The 23,538-nt window shown below is 44.2% G+C and overlaps 1 protein-coding gene across 4 annotated transcripts in view; it reads right to left on the minus strand.

The window, feature by feature from the left end:
- Positions 1–23,305, minus strand: part of LOC110533367 (dihydropyrimidinase-related protein 3) — a 46,462-nt gene extending 23,157 nt beyond the window's left edge. For all 4 annotated transcript variants that reach the window (XR_005053588.1, XM_036989720.1, XM_036989718.1 and 1 more), the window contains exons 1-7: positions 23,120–23,305; positions 8,115–8,203; positions 6,857–7,041; positions 4,936–5,100; positions 2,918–2,979; positions 1,819–1,899; positions 1,074–1,142 (exon numbers count right to left, since the gene is read on the minus strand). Coding sequence is in view for 3 of the 4 variants with exons in the window: in XM_036989720.1 (XP_036845615.1) it covers positions 1,074–1,142; positions 1,819–1,899; positions 2,918–2,979; positions 4,936–5,100; positions 6,857–7,041; positions 8,115–8,203; positions 23,120–23,167 (699 nt within the window). In the remaining variant the exon portion in view is untranslated. The remainder of the gene's footprint in view (positions 1–1,073; positions 1,143–1,818; positions 1,900–2,917; positions 2,980–4,935; positions 5,101–6,856; positions 7,042–8,114; positions 8,204–23,119) is intronic.
- Positions 23,306–23,538: the final 233 nt, after the last annotated feature.

Raw genomic sequence — 23,538 nt, forward strand, 5'->3', positions numbered from 1 at the left:
TCTTTCTTTCTCTCTCTCGGAGGACCTGAGCCCTAGGACCATGCCCCAGGAATACCTGACATGATGACTCCTTGCTGTCCCCAGTCCACCTGACTGTGCTGCTGCTCCAGTTTCAACTGTTCTGCCTTATTATTATTCAACCATGCTGGTCATTTATGAACATTTGAACATCTTGGCCATGTTCTGTTATAATCTCCACCCGGCACAGCCAGAAGAGGACTGGCCACCCCACATAGCCTGGTTCCTCTCTAGGTTTCTTCCTAGGTTTTGGCCTTTCTAGGGAGTTTTTCCTAGCCACCGTGCTTCTACACCTGCATTGCTTGCTGTTTGGGGTTTTAGGCTGGGTTTCTGTACAGCACTTTGAGATATCAGCTGATGTACGAAGGGCTATATAAATACATTTGATTTGGTTTGATTTGATTTTAGGGCCTACCAAGCTTTTCAACAATCCATAGGCCCTGCTACCAATGACTGACTTTCCTCTGCAATATCATTAGTCATCCAGAGTGCCAGTCACTCATCAAAATCCTCCTTTATATCGATAGACATGTGTCCAATGAGTGCCAAGATGATGTTAGGCTAGCTGGTTAGCCAAGACGTTGGTAGTTGGTGAAACTGAGAAAAAGTATTTATACCTCACTGGGTTCACATCAACACTTCTCGTCGCCACTGTAATATCCTGTGGTGTACTCTTGGTAAGGTTATGGCTATGACTTATGGCTGTGACTTATGGCTGTGACTTATGGCTGTGACTTATGGCTATGACTTATGGCTATGACAACCCATCCGGGGCCGTCCCGAGCATTCCACCCGGGGCCGTCCCGAGCACACCAACCGGGCATCCCGAGCAACCCATCCGGGGCCGTCCTGGGCACCACAACTGCAAAATTCAGCTGAGACACACACACACACACACACAGAGACACACACACAAACCCACAGAGAAAGAGAGAGAGAGAGAGAGAGAGAGAGTGAGAGAGAGAGAGAGAGAGAGAGAGAGAGAGAGAGAGAGAGAGAGAGAGAGACACACACACACACACACACACACAACCTTATTATGTAGAGAGCCTCACCTCCTCTGGCCTGCTCAGCACGTGTCCCTCTGGTCCAGTGATGCCCATCTCCAGCATGCGTGCCTGCTCCTGTGACAGACAGACAAAGGGACCATGTTCACACTAATTCACCCCCAACACTGACAGACACACACACACACACACACGCACACATAAACACACGCAAACACGAACGCACACATAAACACACACCAGCACCCCAAAAAGAATGACAGAAAGTATTGAGCCCTGCATCAATAACACACTGCATTGAGAGATGCCCGGGCTGGGAGAGAGTGATGAGTGGTTAACTGTTGTAGGGCTGATATAGAGGTTTAGTTAGTGCTATTCACCCTCATATTCACCCTCACATTCACCCTCATATTCACCCTGGACAGCTTTGGGGTATCGTTGGGACATGATACTATGTTGTGGGTTAAAAGCTGGGGCCCAGACAGCAAGGAAGCCTCTTTACTGTCCTGCCAGACAGATCCCAGACACCCTAAGTCTCTGAGGGAGTCCAGACCAGCTATTAAGGCCCACCCAGCTCCCTCCCAGGACTCTACAGTCATAACACAGACTAACATAAACTGCATCCACACATTACTGTCAGTGTGACTCCTGCAATAGCCACCACTCACCCTTCCCTTCTGACATAGTCTACATGGGGGTCAGTTTAGTCTGGGGGAACAGCACAATGTATGGGGCTGGTTAAACTAGGGAGGAGAGAGGAGGAGGTGGGTGGTTGTTGTGACAGGTGAGTTACCTCGGCGATGATCTCTCCATTCTCAGCATGGACCTGCACAATGCCACCCATCTCTCCCAGGAAGGTAAAGATCTCATACAGCTGTAGAAACATGAATAGAACTTAGAACAAACATGATTAGAAATTAGAACAAACATGATTAGAACATAGTAGAAACACGACTAGAACATAGTAGAAACATGAATAGAACATAGTAATAACATGAATAGAACATAGTAATAACATGAATAGAACATAGTACAAACATGAATAGAACATAGTACAAACATGAATAGAACATAGTAAAACATGAATAGAACATAGTAAAACGTGAATAGAACATAGTAAAACATGAATAGAACATAGTAATAACATGAATAGAACATAGTAATAACATGAATAGAACATAGTAAAACATGAATAGAACATAGTAATAACATGAATAGAACATAGTAAAACATGAATAGAACATAGTAATAACATGAATAGAACATAGTAAAACATGAATAGAACATAGTAATAACATGAATAGAACATAGTAAAACATGAATAGAACATAGTAATAACATGAATAGAACATAGTAATAACATGAATAGAACATAGTAATAACATGAATAGAACATAGTAAAACATGAATAGAACATAGTAATAACATGAATAGAACATAGTAAAACATGAATAGAACATAGTAATAACATGAATAGAACATAGTAATAACATGAATAGAACATAGTAATAACATGAATAGAACATAGTAATAACATGAATAGAACATAGTAATAACATGATTAGAACATAGTAATAACATGAATAGAACATAGTACAAACATGAATAGAACACAGTAAGGTGAATGGTCACAGTCCACACACATCAAACTACAAATAGGAAACCACACTGCTATTATAAAACATGGCTAAATTAGTCTTGCATGGGCTGCTCCAGTTTAAACGAGTCTAGCATTACCACAGTGCCTCCATATAGGCCACATGATTTGCAGACATGGTCATTTTTTCCATTGATTACAGTTTGGCGGGACTGTGTTTCACATGCTGGCCAAGCAGAGCCGAGTAGGGCTCACCAACATTCTGTGTTGCTGTAGGCGAGCTAGCACACTGTACCTCACTGTTGCTCATCTGGTAGAAGTCCTTATAGGCCATGTAGACCTGGAAGGAGTTCACACCTGAGAGAGAGAGAGAGAGAGAGAGAGAGAGAGAGAGAGAGAGAGAGAAAGAGAGAGAGAGAGAGAGAGAGAGAGAGAGGGGGGGGGGGGGGGAGAGAGAGAGAAGTGGCACATGAATGAAACCAAAAACAGAGAAGAATACTGTGATGATTCCAGTTTATTAATTGAGCCAAACAGAAGATCCCTCATCAGGCTTCATTGAACGTGACTGGAACTTAGGGCCTGACTATCATTACCCAGGAGGCCTGTATTCTGCTCTCTGGACATTCTGTGGCTATGCTGGGGTGGCCAAAGGGACCTGTCCACTCTGTCCAGTGTCTGAGCTATCTAACTGGGCGTGAAACCATGGAGGGTCCCCCAGGGCACCACACCCTCCTGCAGATGGACAGTGGTGGTCAGTGGTGTTTGGGCCAGGGCCAGGTATGGGCCACAGGTCCTGTGAGCATACTGGACGCCTGTGGCTGTGGTTGGGGGACAGACAGATTAGGGGCCAGAGATAAGGAGGCAGAAGAAGACACCACCGCTGAATGAGTTTCCTAGCTGCTGCCAGCAGTAACCCTGCTCATCATCTTTAATTGGCCAGAGGAGTAGGTATAATGGCACTGTCTGTCTGCCTACCTGCCTGTCTGCCTGTGTTTGTCTGCCTGTCTACAGTCGTGGCCAAACATTTTGAGAAGGACACAAATATTAATTTTCACAAAGCCTGCTGCCTCAGTTTGTATGATGGCAATTTGCATATATTCCAGAATGTTATGAAGAGTGATCAGATGAATTGCAATTAATGCAAAGTCCCTCTTTGCCATGTAAATGAACTGATTCCCCCCCAAAAACATTTCCACTGCATTTCAGCCCTGCCACAAAAGGACCAGCTGACATCATGTCAGTGATTCTCTCGTTAACACAGGTGTGAGTGTTGACGAGGACAAGGCTGGAGATCACTCTCTGTCATGCTGATTGAGTTTGAATAACAGACTGGAAGCTTCAAAAGGAGGGTGGTGCTTGAAATTATTGTTCTTCCTCTGTCAACCATGGTTGCCTGCAAGGAAACACGTGCCATCATCATTGCTTTGCACAAAAATGGCTTCACAAGCAAGGATATTGCTGCCAGTAAGATTGCACCTAAATCAACCATTTATCAGATCATCAAGAACTTCAAGGAGAGCCGTTCAATTGTTGTGAAGAAAGCTTCAGGGCGCCCAAGAAAGTCCAGCAAGCGCCAGGGCCGTCTCCTAAAGTTGATTCAGCTGCGGGATCGGGGCACCACCAGTACAGAGCTTGCTCGGGAATGGCAGCAGGCAGGTGTGAGTGCATCTGCATGCACAGTGAGGCGAAAACTTTTAGAGGATGGTCTGGTGTCAAGAAGGGCAGCAAAGAAGCCGCTTCTCTCCAGGAAAAACATCAGGGACAGACTGATATTCTGAAAAAGGTATAGGGATTGGACTGCTGAGGACTGGGGTAAAGTCATTTTCTCTGATGAATCCCCTTTCCAATTGTTTGGGGCATCCGGAAAAAAGCTTGTCCGGAGAAGACAAGGTGAGCGCTACTGTGTCATGCCAACAGTAAAGCATCCTGAGACCATTCACGTGTGGGGTTGCTTCTCAGCCAAGGGAGTGGGCTCTCTCACAATTTGGCCTAAGAACACAGCCATGAATAAAGAATGGTACCAACACATCCTCCGAGAGCAACTTCTCCCAACCATCCAGGAACAGTTTCGTGACAAACAATGCATTTTCCAGCATGATGGAGCACCTTGCCATAAGGCAAAAGTGATAACTAAGTGGCTCGGGGAACAAAACATCAATATTTTGTGTCCATGGCCAGGAAACTCCCCAGAGTTAATATATACATAATATGTGATTTGTGCATGTGGAAAAGTGCTATAGAAATCAAGTCCATTTGAATTTCCATTTAATGTCTGTCAGACCTTCCCCTTGCTGCTGTGAAGTTGGCAGTTACCTTTTTCCTTGAGCAGTGTGTCCACCTCCTGCTTGACACTGTCGCTCCAGTGGGTGATGTCCACATGGAGGGAGTAGTCACAGCAGGTCTTCTCATCGGCCCAGCTCCTCCACTGCTCAAAGGCCTCGATCAGACTGCTGCCTGGCTCCGGGATCACATGATCCACTACAGGGAGGGAGGCAGGGGGGAGGGAGAGAGGTAGGGAATGGAGGGGAGGGGGTGGACATAGAGAGAAAGGGATTAGGAAGAGAGGGAGAGAGAGAGAGGGAGAGAGAGAGAGAGAGGGAGGATGTTACTGTTTTATTTAACCCACAATGCCTGTGTCTCTGTGTCCTTTGCCAGTGGTTTTCAATACAATGTCACCTATCATTGGAAATGTCTGTATGTCTGAGTGTATGTTTGGGTTACATGGAACTCCCAGTTCATGTCACTGTTCGGCTAATCGAAAACAAACTCAAACTGATAAGAGATAAAGAGAACCCCCACCTCCTCTGATGTCTATAGTAGTCCTAGTCTCTGATGTAATAGGTCCGCCTGCTGCACTTCCCGATCCAATTAAAGGCCGCCCAATCTCCTTAAATCCCTCTGTGCATGTTAATGCAATCTCGAGTCAACAGCAGCCAAGAAAAGCTCTGTTGTTTACTAGGGTTGACTCTCTGACCGAGGCTGTATGGCTTGTAACTCGGTGTCAAAGACGGGCAGGATGTTATTGCAGACGTTTGCAGACGTTATTGCATTTGCAGACGTTATTGCGGGTGTAGCGAAATGCTTGTGTTTCTAGCTCCAACAAGTCTTAGGCTGAATCGTGCTGGTTTACTGTATGTCTGTGGTGATTATATGATCTTAGTTAGCCCAACTAGCTAACGTTAGCTAACTTAACTAGCTTCTCCTGGTTTGATGCAGTCAAGACAGGTATTACATAATAATTTTTAATGATAAATAATCTAGCTATGGCAGCTATTAGTCTACCATAGCGCAAGTCAGCTTGGTTGGTTGGTTGCTGTCTCTCGTCTCTCCCTGTCTCCTCCATGCTCCCCATGTCACTCCCTCCGCCATGCTCCCATGTCACTCGACTCGCTCACAGTACATCTTTATCAGCTCCGGTTAATAAAGTATCTTAGAAATGACTTTTCTGCTGCTTCCCTCACTCGGATCGAATCTTACTGGGTCTGGATCTGAACAGGTCTATACGGAATGGGTCTAGTTGTCTTCGGATCGATTCGCAACCATTCTCTATATTAATCAATTAATTAATGATATTGGGTCCAGGTGGAACAGCCACAGGTCCATTTCAAAACAGGAACTTTTTGGACCCGTGAAGACCTCTATCACACACTGCTCGCCTATTTCCACGGGACTTGTGCTTCCCAGTGTAGGCTCCCCTTGCCGATCCTCGTTCTCCCACCCTCCTAGCGGCCCTTTGTGTGGTCCCCTTGACTGCTGCTCACATTGGCCCATTTAGGAACATTCTGCATTGTAGCCAGAGCCCCTCTCCTCCTCCTCTCTCTCTCTCTCTCTCTAGTGCTCTGACTTTCTTTTTGTCTTTCTTTCATCCTCAATGGATAAAGCCGCCACATGGCTGCCTGCCCACAATCTATTCTGTATTTTGTCTACAATCTCACAGCCAAGTAGTGTGGATTATAATCTTGTTTAGCTCATTTTCAACTGAGATCAGATAATACAGTAAAGCAGTACGATTCAGACTACGACTTACTCTACTAAAATGTTAAATTGCCCTAATGATTATGGATGCAATTGATATGGCAGTCTTTCTATGTCATGTGGGTAGTTAACTGTAACAACCATTCCTACGGGGCACCTGCTGTCTGTTATTGTGATACCTTCATACCCCCCCACCCACCGCCCCCTAGTGAGAGACATGGGCTACAGGCCTCTCCAGGGCTCTGCTCTCTTCTCTCACCGATCATGGTGGTTCCCCCAGCCAGGGCAGCCTTGGTGCCCTGGGAGAAGTCGTCCACGGTGGTGGTCCCCCGGTAGGGCATCTGGAAGTGGGTGTGGTTGTCAATGCCCCCGGGGATCACCATCTTGCCGTTGGCCTCAATGGTCTTGATCCCACCTGGGACAATCAGGTTGTCTCCAATCTGCCTGGAGGTTTAGGCGGGAGAAGAGCCATGTCAGGGGGTATCATGGACTTGACACAATGCTGTAAATTCATGCTATGAATAGCTAAATAGCTGATGAATAAACCAAAATGAATACATTATCATATCATTAGAAATGTAGTTTTGCTCATGGCTGACTGGTGTACAGTAAAGTTAATCAAACTGAAATTTAGCGGTAACCCAGCATCATTTGGAAACTATCAATCCTTCCACATTAGATGAAAGTCATCAGAGCATGTCAAATAGCATCTTGGAGGGTTGCAGACTGACAGACAGACAGACAGACAGACAGACAGACAGACAGACAGGGAAAATGACAGCGTCTGTACTCCTGTGCCAGCCGCAGCGTGGTCGATGCTAGGCTAGCCTGGCCTGTGTAATTGGTATGCAGCTCTAACCTTCCTGCGGGTGATTTTCCTATCAGAGCTCCTCTATGGGAGCACACAGGACAAAGAGCCTAATAGGCTGATCGAGTGGGAACAGGAATTGGGGAAAAAAAGAGTGACCTTCCAAGAGCAGGCAGGAATGCACCCACTTTGCCTCTTGTCTGGCCCTGCACACTATACACTACTGTGGACTGGAGTAGACTCTGACTGGATCTGACTGGATCTGTCTGGATCTGAATGGATCTGACACAATCTATCTGAATCTGACTAGATCTGACTCGATCTGTTTGGATCTTTGTGGATCTGACTGGATCTGTCTGGAACTGACTGGATCTGACTGGATCTGTCTGGAACTGACTGGATCTGACTGGATCTGTCTGGATCTGACTGGCTGACTGGATCTGGCTGGCTCTGACTGGATCTGTCTGGATCTGTCTGGCTCTGACTGGATCCGACTGGATCTGTCTGGATCTGTCTGAATCTGACTGGAACTGACTGGATCTGTCTTGATCTGTCTGGCACTTGAAATTACTGTGATATGTGGTTGTCTTGCCTACCTTAGTTGAATGCACTGACTAAGTTGATCTGGATAAGAGTGTCTGCTAAATGATCAAAACGTCAACGTCAACATCAATGCATGGGAGGACATGGTGGTCAAACATTCTCTTACTTAATGACGCCATCCTCCATGTAAATGTCGGCATAAAAGGACTGGTCATCATTAACGATCCTCCCGCCTTTGACCAGAAGCCTGTCGCTCTGGAGAGAGAGATCAAAAGAACGAGAGGGAAAAAGAGAGGGGTGGGGATGGGAGGGAGAGAATGTTACGAAGTCCAAAGCAATCTCATCAGTATTCCGGCTATTCTGGGGGACACTCTGTTTTGTGCTTCTTTTTTTTCAAGATGTGTTCTTGTGTTCTTGTTCTTGCAAGAGCCATTTGTTTGGAATGTCTGGCTGTCCCATCTACGCAAGAGAGGGCCAATGAGAATAGCCACTCACACAGATTACACAGTAACTACTGTACACAGTAACCTACATTGTACACACAGCTGGGTATATAGATGGTCCTAGCAGTCACATAGATGAGCTTGGACTAGATTGACTAGATAACGTAGCCTCTAAACAGGGCGTTGTCGTCTAGCGACTCAGCTGCTGCGCCAGCGACAGCCACTTGGCCACTAGCAAGACGTTTCTATGGTAATGCTTTGCTAGGAGCACTCAGAGAGGCTGGAGCGGCAGGCTGGCATGCCTGTTAAGGACACGCCTCACAGAGTACAGGGCATAACACTGAGCAACAGGGAATGGAGAAAGAGGGGAGGGGGGGGTGCTGGAACTTTGACTTTAGTGTCCCAGTACATTGCCTGGGCAGGGCCTCTTCTCTGGACCGGTCAGACCACTAGATTCTACAACAAAACCAGGACATGGAGTGAGCTCAACCAAAGGCAAATGGCTCTTTTACCTTTTACTGTATGAATAATATATGTATGGTTGTCACGCCCTGACCTTAGAGAGCCTTTTTATGTCTCTATTTGGTTTGGTCAGGGTGTGATTTGGGTGGGCATTCTATGTTCTATATTTTTATGTTTTGTGTTTCTATGTTTTGGCTGGGTATGGTTCTCAATCAGGGACAGCTGTCTATCGTTGTCTCTGATTGGGAATCATACTTAGGCAGCAGGTTTTGCCACCTTAGGTTGTGGGATGTTGGTTTTGTTAGCTCTGTGTAGCCTTCAGAATGTGACGTTCGTTGTTCTTTTGTTGTTTTGTTTGGAGTTCAGATTAAATAAAGTATCATGAACTTGTACCACGCTGCACATTGGCCCACTTCTTCCGACGAGCGTTACAGAACATCCCACCACCAAAGGACCAAGCAGCGTGGCCAGGAAGAGCAGGGATCCTGGGCCCGGGAGAAGAGAGAGTGGAGGACATCTTGGACATGGGAGCAGGTTATGGCAGGGGACAAGACCCTGCCATGGAAACAGGCGGAAGTACTGAGGGAGGAACGACAACGATACCAGGAGTCACGGCAACGAAGCAAGCACGAGAGGCAGCCCCCCAATTTTTTGGGGTGGGGCACACGGGGAGATTGGTTATAGACCTGAGCCAACTCCCCGTGCTTACCGTGGGGAGCGTGGTACGGGTCAGGCATCGTGTTATGCGGTGGAGTGCACGGTGTCTCCAGTGCTCGTTCACAGCCCTGCATCGGCCGGGCTAGAGTGGGCATCCAGCCAGGACGGATGGTGCCGGCTCAGCACTCCTGGCCTCCAATGTGTCTCTACAGCCCAGGATATCCTGCGCCGGTTCTGCGCACTGTGTCTCCGGTGCGCCAGCACAGCCCAGTGCGTCCTGTGCTAGCGCCCTGCATTTGCCGGGCGGAACCATCTAGTCTATCGTTGTCTCTGATTGGGAATCATATTTAGGCAGAAGGTTTTGCCACCTTAGGTTGTGGGATGTTGGTTTTTGTTAGCTCTGTGTAGTCTTCAGAACGTGACATTTGTTGGTCTTTTGTTGTTTTGTTTGGTGTTCAGATTAAATAAAGTATCATGAACTTGTACCACGCTGCACCTTGGTCCACTTCTTCCGACTAGCGTTACAATGGTAGGTACCCATTATCACACTGTGTAAAATGCCTAGGTTCAGTTCACTGCCCTGTAAGGTAAACAGAATGGGAGTGTTCCGTAGTTTCTCGTCAGCACATGGTGTGGTGTGATTAGTGATTTACTGTCTTGGCTGTGGAGCCCGGCTGGCGCTTTTGTCAGTACAAACCCCACCCCTCTCTACTGGTTTAAATGAAGTATATACGTAGCCTTAGCGATGCATCCCTGGCATCTGCTCACACAACAAACACTGGCTAGTCTTCCAGGCAGTGTGGGGTGGGAGGGATGGATGGGGGTGGGTGGGAGGGAGGGAGGGTGGGTGTGTGCAATGGATGGAGGGATGGATGGAGGGGGGGTGGGAGGGAGAGAGGGTTGGTGTGTGAAATGGATGGAGGGAGGGAGGGAGTGGGTGGGAGGGAGGGTGGGTGTGTGATGGATGGAGGGGGGGTGGGTTCTGATGCTGATTAAGCAGAGAAACAGAGAGAGACCCAAACAGTCTTCTCTTCTGAGCCATGCAGGCGACCCCACCCTGCCTGGAGCAGCACTGTGTAAAGCAGAGAGAGAGAGAGCATGAGAGAGAGAGCGCAAGAGAGAGAGAGAAAGAGAGAGCGCAAGAGAGAGAGAGAGAAGACGGTGAGAGAGAGAGAGAGACAGAGTGCAAGAGAGAGAGAGAGAAAGAGAGCACAAGAGAGAGAGAGCGCAAGAGAGAGAGAGAGAGAAAGAGAGAGTGTGACCTGTTGCCACAAGAAAAGGTCAACCAGTGAAGAACAAACACCATTGTAAATACAATCCATACTTATGCTTATTTATTTTCCCTTTTGTACTTTAAACATTTGTACATCGTTACAACATTGTATATATACATAATCTGACATTTGTAATGTCTTTATTCTTTTGGAACTTCAGTGAGTGTAATGTTTACTATACATTTTTATTGTTTATTTCACTTTTGTATATTATCTACTTCACTTGCTTTGGCAATGTTAACAAATGTTTGCCATGCCAATAAAGCCCCTTGAATTGAATTGAGAGAGAGAGAAAAAGAGAGAGAAGGAGAGAGAGCACATACTGTACATGTTGACTTACAGAATGGCCTCTATCATCCACACAATACACAGTCCCCTAATCCATACCCTTCCACTACCTTCAGGGGATATCTGGTTTGGTATCTGAATATCTACACACTACACAGTCCCCTAATCCATACCCTTCCACTACCTTCAGGGGATATCTGGTTTGGTATCTGAATATCTACACACTACACAGTCCCCTAATCCATACCCATCCACTACCTTCAGGGGATATCTGGTTTGGTATCTGAATATCTACACACTACACAGTCCCCTAATCCATACCCTTCCACTACCTTCAGGGGATATCTGGTTTGGTATCTGAATATCTACACACTACACAGTCCCCTAATCCATACCCATCCACTACCTTCAGGGGATATCTGGTTTGGTATCTGAATATCTACACACTACACAGTCCCCTAATCCATACCCTTCCACTACCTTCAGGGGATATCTGGTTTGGTATCTGAATATCTACACACTACACAGTCCCCTAATCCATACCCTTCCACTACCTACAGGGGATATCTGGTTTGGTATCTGAATATCTACACACTACACAGTCCCCTAATCCATACCCTTCCACTACCTTCAGGGGATATCTGGTTTGGTATCTGAATATCTACACACTACACAGTCCCCTAATCCATACCCTTCCACTACCTTCAGGGGATATCTGGTTTGGTATCTGAATATCTACACACTACACAGTCCCCTAATCCATACCCTTCCACTACCTTCAGGGGATATCTGGTTTGGTATCTGAATATCTACACACTACACAGTCCCCTAATCCATACCCTTCCACTACCTTCAGGGGATATCTGGTTTGGTATCTGAATATCTACACACTACACAGTCCCCTAATCCATACCCTTCCACTACCTTCAGGGGATATCTGGTTTGGTATCTGAATATCTACACACTACACAGTCCCCTAATCCATACCCTTCCACTACCTTCAGGGGATATCTGGTTTGGTATCTGAATATCTACACACTACACAGTCCCCTAATCCATACCCTTCCACTACCTTCAGGGGATATCTGGTTTGGTATCTGAATATCTACACACTACACAGTCCCCTAATCCATACCCTTCCACTACCTTCAGGGGATATCTGGTTTGGTATCTGAATATCTACACACTACACAGTCCCCTAATCCATACCCTTCCACTACCTTCAGGGGATATCTGGTTTGGTATCTGAATATCTACACACTACACAGTCCCCTAATCCATACCCTTCCACTACCTTCAGGGGATATCTGGTTTGGTATCTGAATATCTACACACTACACAGTCCCCTAATCCATACCCATCCACTACCTTCAGGGGATATCTGGTTTGGTATCTGAATATCTACACACTACACAGTCCCCTAATCCATACCCTTCCACTACCTTCAGGGGATATCTGGTTTGGTATCTGAATATCTACACACTACACAGTCCCCTAATCCATACCCTTCCACTACCTTCAGGGGATATCTGGTTTGGTATCTGAATATGTTTCAAATTGATAGTATGTCCGCAGATGGTATTGCATAAGAATGTTCTCAATTTGAGTGTGGCTACCTAAGGGAAGAGCGTACTTAACACCAGCCCTAAGAGCATGGGGAAGTTTATTATCTTCCTAAAATGATCCCTATATGGTCGAAGCCCAGGTCCCTGGGCTATACTCTGCTGCAGTAAAGACATGCTTCCTGCAGTGTGTGTGCCTGAACACCCGCCACAATCTATCACTGTCTTCCCTCAAGCCGCAGTCCTGTCTAGGTTTGCAAAGCTACCAGTAATTTACCAGTTATCGGAATCTTCAGTAATTTTGGTAATTAACAGAAAATATTTGTCAATCTATCCTAACTTTGGTAATTTATAATAACTTTTTCTTAAATGGATTCATACAGTGCGTTTGTGAAGTATTCAGACCCCTTCCCTATTTCCACATTTTGTTACGTTACAGGCTTATTCTAAAATGGTTTTTCATCATAAATCTACACACAACACCCCATATCGAAGGAGCAAAAACTGGTTTTTAGAAATGTTTTCAAATGTATACAAAATTTAAAACAGAAATTGCTTATTTACATAAGTATTCAGACCCTTCACCATGAGATTTGAAATTGAGCTCAGGTGCATGCTGTTTCCATTGATCATCCTTGAGATGTTTCTACAACTTGATTGGTCTACCTGTGGTAAATTCAATTGACTGGACATGATTTGGAAAGGCACACACCTGTCTATATAAGGTCCCACAGTTGACAGTGCATGTCAGAGCAAAAACCAAGGCATGAGGTCGAAGGAATTGTCTGTAGAGCTCCGAGAAAGGATTGTGTCGAGGCCCAGATCTTGGGAAGGGTACCAAAAAATGATGCAGCATTGAAGGTCCCCAGGAACACAGGGGCCGCCATCATTATTAAATGGAAGAAGTTTGGAACCACCAAGACTCTTCCTAGAGCTGGCCGCCAGGCAAAACTGAGCAATCAGGCCTTCGTCGGGGATGTGACCAAGAACCCAGTGATCACTCTGACAGAGCTCCAGAGTTCCTCTGTGGAGATGGGAGAACCTTCCAGAAGGATAACCATCTCTGCAGCACTCCACCAATTGGGACTATATACTAGAGTGGCCAGATGGAAGCCACTTCTCAGTAAAAGGCACATGACAGCCCGGTTGGAGTTTGCCAAAAGGACTCTCAGACTGAGAATGAGAAACAAGATTCTCTGATCTGTTGAAATCAAGACTGAACTCTTTGGCCTGAATGCCAAACATCATGTCTGGAAGAAACCAGGCACCGCTCATCTCCTGGCCAATACCATCCCTATGATAAAGCATTGTGGTGGCACGCATCCAACCCGGAAGCCAGCCGCACCAATGTGTCGGAGGCTACACCATGCACCTGGCAACCTTGGTTAGCGCACACTGCACCCAGCCAGCCACAGGAGTCACTGGTGCGCGATGAGACAAGGAGATCCCTACCGACCAATCCCTCCCTAACCCAGACGACGCTAGGCCAATTGTGAGTCACCCCACGGGCCTCCCAGTCGCAGCCGGTTACGACAGAGCCTGGGCACGAACCCAGGGACTCTGATGGCACAGCTGGCGCTGCAGTACAGCGCCCTTAACCACTGCGCCACCCGGGGGGCTTAAAACTGTATTTTTTTTGTGAAGAATCAACATCAAGTGGGACACAATCATGAAGTGGAACGGCATTTATTGGATACTTCAAACTTTTTTAACAAATCAAAAACTGAAAAATTGGGCGTGCAAAATTATTCAGCCCCTTTACTTTCAGTGCAGCAAACTCTCTCCAGAAGTTCAGTGAGGATCTCTGAATGATCCAATGTTGACCTAAATGACTAATGATGATAAATACAATCCACCTGTGTGTAATCAAGTCTCCGTATAAATGCACCTGCACTGTGATAGTCTCAGAGGTCCGTTAAAAGCGCAGAGAGCATCATGAAGAACAAGGAACACACCAGGCAGGTCCGAGATACTGTTGTGAAGAAGTTTAAAGCTGGATTTGGATACAAAAAGATTTCCCAAGCTTTAAACATCCCAAGGAGCACTGTGCAAGCGATAATATTGAAATGGAAGGAGTATCAGACCACTGCAAATCTACCAAGACCTGGCCGTCCCTCTAAACTTTCAGCTCATACAAGGAGAAGACTGATCAGAGATGCAGCCAAGAGGCCCATGATCACTCTGGATGAACTGCATAGATCTACAGCTGAGGTGGGAGACTGTCCATAGGACAACAAGTCGTATATTGCACAAATCTAGCTTTTATGGAAGAGTGGCAAGAAGAAAGCCATTTCTTAAAGATATCCATAAAAAGTGTCGTTTAAAGTTTGCCACAAGCCACCTGGGAGACACACCAAACATGTGGAAGAAGGTGCTCTGGTCAGATGAAACCAAAACATATGGTGTATGAGTTTTAGTAGATAGAACATATGGTGTATGAGTTTTAGTAGATAGAACATATGGTTCATGAGTTTTAGTAGATAGAACATATGGTTCATGAGTTTTAGTAGATAGAACATATGGTGTATGAGTTTTAGTAGATAGAACATATGGTTCATGAGTTTTAGTAGATAGAACATATGGTTCATGAGTTTTAGTAGATAGAACATATGGTTCATGAGTTTTAGTAGATAGAACATATGGTTCATGAGTTTTAGTAGATAGAACATATAGAACATGGTTCATGAGCGGTACCGGAGTGCCAAGTCTAGGACAAAAAGGCTTCTCAACAGTTTTTACCACGAGCCATAAGACTCCTAAACAGATAATCAAATGGCTACCCGGTGTCACGATTTCCGCCGAAGTCGGTCCCTCTCCTTGTTCGGGCGGCGTTCGGCGGTCGACGTCACCGGCCTTCTAGCCACCGCCCATCCACCTTTCATTTTCCATTTGTTCTGTCTTTGTCTTACACACCTGGCTTCACTCAACCAATTACTTTTAACCCTCTGTTCCCCATGTGTTGTTTGTGAGTGATTGTTCATCGTACTTCGGTCCGTTTTTTTGTGGGCTCGCTATGTTGCCTTGTATTATGTATTTTTGTATTTTTGAGTAAAGTACATTGATTACTCATATCTGCTGTCCTGCGCCTGACTCTGTACACCAGCTACACACAGGACCATTACACCCAAACTATTTGAATTGTGTGCCCCCCCACCCCAACCCCTCCATTTACACTGCTGCTACTCTCTGTTTATCATATATGCATAGTCACTTTAACTATACATTCATGTACATACTACCTCAATTGGGCCGACCAACCAGTGCTCCCGCACAGTGGCTAACCGGGCTGTCTGCATTGTGTCCCACCCTCCACCCGCCAACCCCTCTTTTACGCTACTGCTACTTTCTGTTCATCATATATGCATAGTCACTTTAACCATATCTACATGTACATACTACCTCAATCAGCCTGACTAACCGGTGTCTGTATATAGCCTCGCTACTTTTATATCCTCTCTACTGTATATAGCCTCGCTACTTTTATATCCTCTCTACTGTATATAGCCTCGCTACTGTTATAGCCTCGCTACTGTATATAGCCTCGCTACTGTAAATAGCCTCGCTACTGTTATAGCCTCGCTACTGTTATAGCCTCGCTACTGTTATAGCCTCGCTACTGTTATAGCCTCGCTACTGTATATAGCCTCGCTACTGTTATAGCCTCGCTACTGTTATAGCCTCGCTACTGTATATAGCCTCGCTACTGTAAATAGCCTCGCTACTGTATATAGCCACACTACTGTTATAGCCTCGCTACTGCTATAGCCTCACTACTGTATATAGCCTCGCTACTGTATATATCCTCTCTACTGTATATAGCCTGGCTACTGTATATATCCTCTCTACTGTATATAGCCTCACTACTGTTATAGCCTCACTACTGTTATAGCCTCACTACTGTATATAGCCTCGCTACTGTATATATCCTCTCTACTGTATATAGCCTGGCTACTGTATATAGCCTGGCTACTGTATATAGCCTCGCTACTGTATATAGCCTCGCTACTGTATATATCCTCTCTACTGTATATAGCCTGGCTACTGTATATAGCCTGGCTACTGTATATAGCCTCGCTACTGTATATATCCTCTCTACTGTATATAGCCTGGCTACTGTATATAGCCTGGCTACTGTATATAGCCTCGCTACTGTATATAGCCTCGCTACTGTATATAGTCTGTCTTTTTACTGTTTTATTTCTTTACCTACCTATTGTTCCCCTAATACATTTTTTGCACTATTGGTTAGAGCCTGTAAGTAAGCATTTCACTGTAAGGTCTACCTACACCTGTTGTAATTCAGCGCACGTGACAAATAAACTTTGATTTGATTTTAGTAGATAGAACACATGGTTCAAAACAAAATAGCCTAATTAATTTAAAAAAACATTCTAATCAACAATTACATTCTTTTAAATTACTGTCCCTCTGCAACTCGTCCAACTATTGACTTTGTTCACAACTGCCACCAGTTTGACGCCAAAACATTGACAACAAATACCTGTTGACATAGTAAAATAAATGAACGTAAATAACATAAATAATAATGCAGAAACCTTATATTAAACATCAATGGTATTCACTATGTTGATGATTTAATTTAGGATCATGTTTAACAGATTAGCCATTCTATTTAGAATTTTTAAATCATCTTAATTAATGAATTATTATATTTTACATGTGATAATGCCACACGTGATAGGGCCAGAGATAATTACAGACGTGTGATAATCTAAAATTCCCAAAAAGGGCCACTAGATGTCTTGTGGTAGATTACATCAAATCCTTGAAAGATACCAAAATTCTGATAGTTTACTGGTAAACTTAGAAAGTTTCCATTAATATACCCTCCCCTTTGCAACTCTAGGCCTGTCATCACCAATCACACGCAGGATCAGGACTGTCGACTGTCATCATATCTGATTGACTTCCTCGTACTCTACTGCTTTACTAACACTAGCAGACACTGCACTCACTCCCAAATAGTATACAGATATATTACTTTATTACTTCTCAATAATACCTCATCATTCAAGATCCTGCTGTAATCATACCCAAGTGATTTTTGTATTGGACCCTGTAGCAAAGCCTCTTAATATGAGGCAGTTTGCAACAGCAGGAAAATAATCCTACAGCATTACTAGCAATTCTAATGTGGATTATAATTCATCTGAAATGTCAAAAAATGGCAAATACAAATTTAAGAAGCCTTTTTAAATCTCACAAGTTACAAGTTACAAGTTTAAAATGTCCTGCATTGCAGGAAAGTTCTCCTGCAACAGGGTGATCAAATTAAGATCCTACATCTATACACTTAGCTCAGCCCTGGCCATTCACAGCAGTAGGCGCCAAGCAATATGCATCATGTCAGATTTAACCAGCTAGGCTTCTCGCCACAATCTAAATTTGTCCGTGAATTAAAACGGCAGAATAAATTCCTCGATAAATGAAAGAAAGCAAATAGTTGCGGAGGTAATTTTAATCAGAGTTGTGATTTTGTGACTATTCAGAGGAGTTTGATTGTATGCACTGTTATTATCATAGAGCAGTGGTCTCCGCTTAGTAAACTATCACAATATATCCAAAGTTATCCAGTGATTTCACTGGGCTCAGTAAGCCGACTCTCAGATACATACATCTGGAGAAACCCTGATAAAAACAATGAGCGAAGAGAAAGACAGAGTCCTCCATGTTTTTGTTACAGCGTAAATATGACAGAACTTAAAAGAGTAAAATGATACGGCAATCTGCAGTTTGAATTCTGTTGCAACACACGCATACATGGACACACAAATCAAAAATGTGACTTTGGCTTAGCATTCCCCAAATGTTCTGTGGTTAAATGCTTTGACAGAATCCAGTAGTTGCAGTAGTGTTGATATGAGACTAGCCACAATCCTTGAGGTGTTGGTCCATGCTGGTGGATTTGCAGATGGGTCATGACATGGATTGTAAAATATTGTTCACGGTTAAACTCATAAACAAGTCAAACCGTCCCATCAGTGCAACCACAAGACATGCAGAGCTTGAGAATAGGGATGGAACCAGCTGAAATGAATACCCTCTAAATATATGTTTTTACTGTATCATTAAAGTACTACTAAAATCCCATTCCATGAAAAAAATGGTCATGGAAACCCCACAGAGAGAACTATAGCCATACCATTTGTAAGGACATTTCTGGCATAACAATGTCTTCCTCACTGACTCTTTGTCCAATAACATTTTATTCCAATTCAAATGCTAACGTACAGAAGTAGTATACTGCGCTTATTTTCAAATGTCTCCTTTTACTTTCCACAGTAACTGAGATGAGTGTGTGTTGTGCGCTTGGTTTAGTGCTGCTGTCCACTTTGGTCGGCATCAAACCCTCGCCCTGATCACTTATGCTGACCTTGACTAAGTAACGTGCCATAAAGCCTACCCACGCCTGTCAATCAACCAGGCTGCAGACAGTTACAGTAAAACAGAACAAAAAGAGCTTAATGGGTAGTCTATATGGCCGCGTCCCAAATCACACCCAATAGCCTATACAGTATACACTCTTAGGAAGAAAACAAACAAAAGTGCTATCTAGCACCTAAAATAGTTATTTGGCTGTCCCCATAGGAGAACCCTTTGAAGAACCCTTTTTGGTTCCAGGTGGATCCCTTTTGAGTTCTATGTAGAACCCTTTCCACAGAGGGTTTTTCATGGAACCCAAAAGGGTTCTTCATGGAACCCAAAAGGGTTCTTCTATGGGGACATTTGGAGGAACCCGTTTGGAGAAAGTTAAAAGTATCACTACTTTTAACCAGGGCGCATGTTACTAAATAGGGAATAGCGTGTGATTTGGGACACTGACTCTATGTAGAGCCCTTCCACAGCACTGGCATGGCTCACAGACTGATACTGGGGGGTGGGGAGATTTGTTGTTGCCATGTTACAGATCACAGGATTTGGTTTATAGTTTTAAGCTGGTACAAAATGAAACAATTTAAGGGTTAAGAGTTTGAGACATGCTTGTGATAAGATCTCCTCACAAGGTCAGAAAGGCCTACAGTAACAGTGATTTGCTGCAATTTGACATTGGACATAACAAAATAAGTCCTTGTGTTACAAGATTTGACTGTTGATAGAACTTAAAAAAATAGTACAACTAGAGATCTTCCTACCGGAAACTCTCTCTTTCACTATTTTAAAGGCCAGAAAAGACTAAAGATAGTCTAAAGGAAGTACTGCATGCTGAATTGTGAAGGTTTTTTCCCACATAGACCAAAATGATAAGAGCACACATTATAGTAACAGAAGCATTTGCAACAGGCAGTTCTTAAGGACATCTGTAGAGAGTTTGACTGGGAACAGGGCCTCTGTGTGTTGTTGCTAACAGAGAAAACATAGCAGATAAAACACACCGAGCCAAGACGATATTCCAGAGGAGTCTATTAACTGTGAGACCCTTATGTGTGAGGCGGGCGGGCGGGCAGGCTGAGACCAATGGAAGGGGAAAGTCATCCTGCCGCATGGGAGCCAGGGGCCTCTGCTGTTGCCTAGTGACAAAAATATTTACTATTCACTCAAAAGCACATTACATTTTTTTCTGTGGAAAAGTCAAAACAATAGGCTGTATCAATCTAAATAAGTTGCCTAGCCGCCACATCATAGAGGCCAGTCTCAAGCAGCGTGATCTTGTGACAGGCCAAAGCGGCACCGTTTCCAAGGCAGCCCAACACTCAAATCTGGTTCTGATTGGGCCTGACCGCAATATCCATCCAGGGTGGTAAAATGGCCTCATGTCAGAGGCTAGAGGCAGGGAGACAAGGGTAACCAAGGTGGTATTTTCTACTTCTCAATAGTATGCTGGTGGTCATGGAGAGTGGATGGCAATAGCTGGGTGGTCACAGCATGATGTTTTACAGTTAGGAAGGTCTGAAACGTAGTAAATAAAGTGGTGAATTGGGAGCATAAACAGTGTGGAGGCCTTCCTATTCTTTACAGGTATTCTTTACTAGCCCAGCACCAACGTTTTTAAGGAAGTGCGTATGACCACACACTTTGCTTGCAGTTAGGCCCACTTTGAAGACAGTGTAGGGACGGTGAAGCCCTGTTTTGTGGCGCCATTGGGGGCAAAAGCTTTCTTTCCTGGGTAAAGCCTGTCATGCCCACATATGCAGGTTCCAGCTGGAGGGGATGAATGATGACATGCACGGCACTACAGTAGGATACTGTGAGAACATGGGAAAAGCAAAACCACACCTAGAAATCTGACATTGCCTTAATGCGCTCCTGCTCCCAGACAGACATAGGGAAACAGCTGGGATATAGGGGGTAGAAAACTAGGAAATAAACTAGGAAAATCATTCCCAATAAATACATTTCTCAGATTGTCAGGCTATAGCCTACACACAAAAGAATGCTGGGTTAAAAATAACCACATTTGGGTTATTTGGTATATTATTGGACAGAATATTGGACAGGTTGTGTGAATAACCCAACAAATTGGGTTGTTGGGATTACTCAAACATGGGTTAATTTAACCATCAGTTGGGAATTTTTACTCCCATTCTGCAATGACCTAGCAGTAGGGTATTTTCAAGAGGCGTGGCTTATTAGGGGCATGGCTTTCAGCTAGATCTTATTGGCCACCCGTGAGAGTAAATGTATTATTGTTCATCACATTCAGTTTACATACTGCAAATTCTAATTCTCCTTCATTCTTCTATAATGTTAAGATTATGTATTACATATTATAATAAGGTATACCACCTTATTGTATCCCAACATTGGGCTTTTAGGGAACTCGTACACTTCTGTGAGCCTCACTAAAACTACTAAAGTGTCAATGTTCGACCTTAACATGTGATAACTATACATACAACACAATAGATTAACAGGAATGACATTTATTATCATGGGTGGCTAAAAAGATCTATCTTAAATTCACCCCTCCAGTCTTCTGATCTGTTCCACTGGATCATACAGTATCTCACTAACCCAGCATCAATAACCCAGCAGTTTTTAAAGAAAAACAACCCAACTAAGTGACCCAATGAAAAAAAATGCCTGCAACCCAGTTGGATCAACCAAGCAACCCAGCATTTGTGTACATGCATTTACACTGTAATAAACTGTCTAACTTGTTTAAAGGATATTAGATTCTCCATTATGTCAAGTTTCACAGTAGGGTAGAGTAGGCCTACAAGGAGGCTGATATGTAGAATTGATGATGAAGCATAAAATAGTGCGAGGTCCCTAGACTCAGCAGCAGGTGTATTCCCTGTACAGGCCAAACATGTTCAAAGCCTCCGCAAAAAATAAAATGTCTACAAAAATATTTACACACACAACTTCCCCTAAAACATTCTAGTGCGTCGCTGATATTCTATGAGAAGACCCTTGCGGGCCAGCCTGCCTCCACCCCCAATCCGTCAGTGATATCAGACGAGACAAAGGGCGTCTCTCCTGGAATATAACACCACGGTGAGCCGCAACAATGAACACGCAGCCATTTCAAACAGACCCTAGAGCTGTGCAGCAGCAGCAACCAACACGCAGCCAACACGTTGCTTGCCCCGATTTTAACTCCAACCCGGTGAGGCAAAGCACCGCACCGGTGAATTCGTTCTAGTAATGCTGAATTCGAAATGCTCTATTTTACGGGCGGGCTATAACATCTGATCATGCACAAGGGCGTGGGAGATTTTTTCTCTCTCCCTGCATCACCAGTCCAGACGCTCAGATAGCCTATATCTGGACAAATACATCTTTATTTAACAGAATGGGAGTGTACAACAGGCGTTTATTATGGTACATAATTCAACCACAGGATGTTGAATATGGAAAACGAATAGGCCATATATTTCCTCGATTCACACAGCTATAACTGATTTATTGCTTTTTATTCGTTTTTTTCTTATAATAGGAGGCTGTCTTTCCATCATGTGTGGCCCTGTAGGCTACAAAAACGAATCCAAAACGCGATAATGTTGTTTATTATTTATAAAAAGGATGTGCCTTTCATCTACATCATTTCATCTATCTTTCCCCAAGCATTCAAGATGCCAACATATAAAGTTATAACTACATTATAACAGCCCAGTGTGAAGATTATTGTATTAATTAATTTATTTTATATATTTATCTTTCAAACGAGCCACATGCACTGCGCACGGGTATCATGCCATTCTCAACAAAGAAGATGCAAGTTACCTTTAAGAAAACGCCTCGTTCTGTCTCTCCGACTGTCACTATGGTAGCCAATCATGCCACCTTCATTCTGCACTACTGTATTTGTTTCTATGTTCAATTGACTATCATAATGGAAAGGAAAATATCCCACACGGATGAAAAAGGCCTGTATGCATAAATTAATTGCTATTGGCACATTCTTGAATAGCGGTAAAATAAAATAGGAATTAGCAAAGACAAAAGCAATGCACTGATTTTAGACAATCAGGCATGCAAGTTTTAAAAGCCACTAAGGCAGATATTAATATTTCTACTTACTGTGATCTTTGGAATATTCTTTTTGCCTTGATAAGAATGCCCAGACATAGTTGCGACTGGTCGAAAACTGATTCCACCTCTGAACAAAGCTTTGAAATATTCCCCTCTGGGTGTTTCTGCGGCTACTGGCTGGATGGGAAAATTAGGGAATGGTCGCCTCCCTCTGTGCAATGTAAAGTGCTTCGAAGTGAGCTAGAGCGTCTACTCAGGTCCACCGACGGACTCCTCCCTCAATAGTCTCATTGGTAGCCTACAGCTGCAATGCTCAAATCCTCCCACAGGAGGACGCTCAACAGCAGGTGTAGGCGACTACAACAGTGTACTGCACAGAATTGCACTGAAATAAAAACAGTGTAATGACTCTGCAACATTTGTACCTCGATAACACCGTGGATATTGGATTTATAGACGGCTTAACA

The sequence above is a fragment of the Oncorhynchus mykiss genome, chromosome 10, assembly GCF_013265735.2.
Source record: "Oncorhynchus mykiss isolate Arlee chromosome 10, USDA_OmykA_1.1, whole genome shotgun sequence".
NCBI classification, from domain to species: Eukaryota; Metazoa; Chordata; class Actinopteri; order Salmoniformes; family Salmonidae; genus Oncorhynchus; species Oncorhynchus mykiss.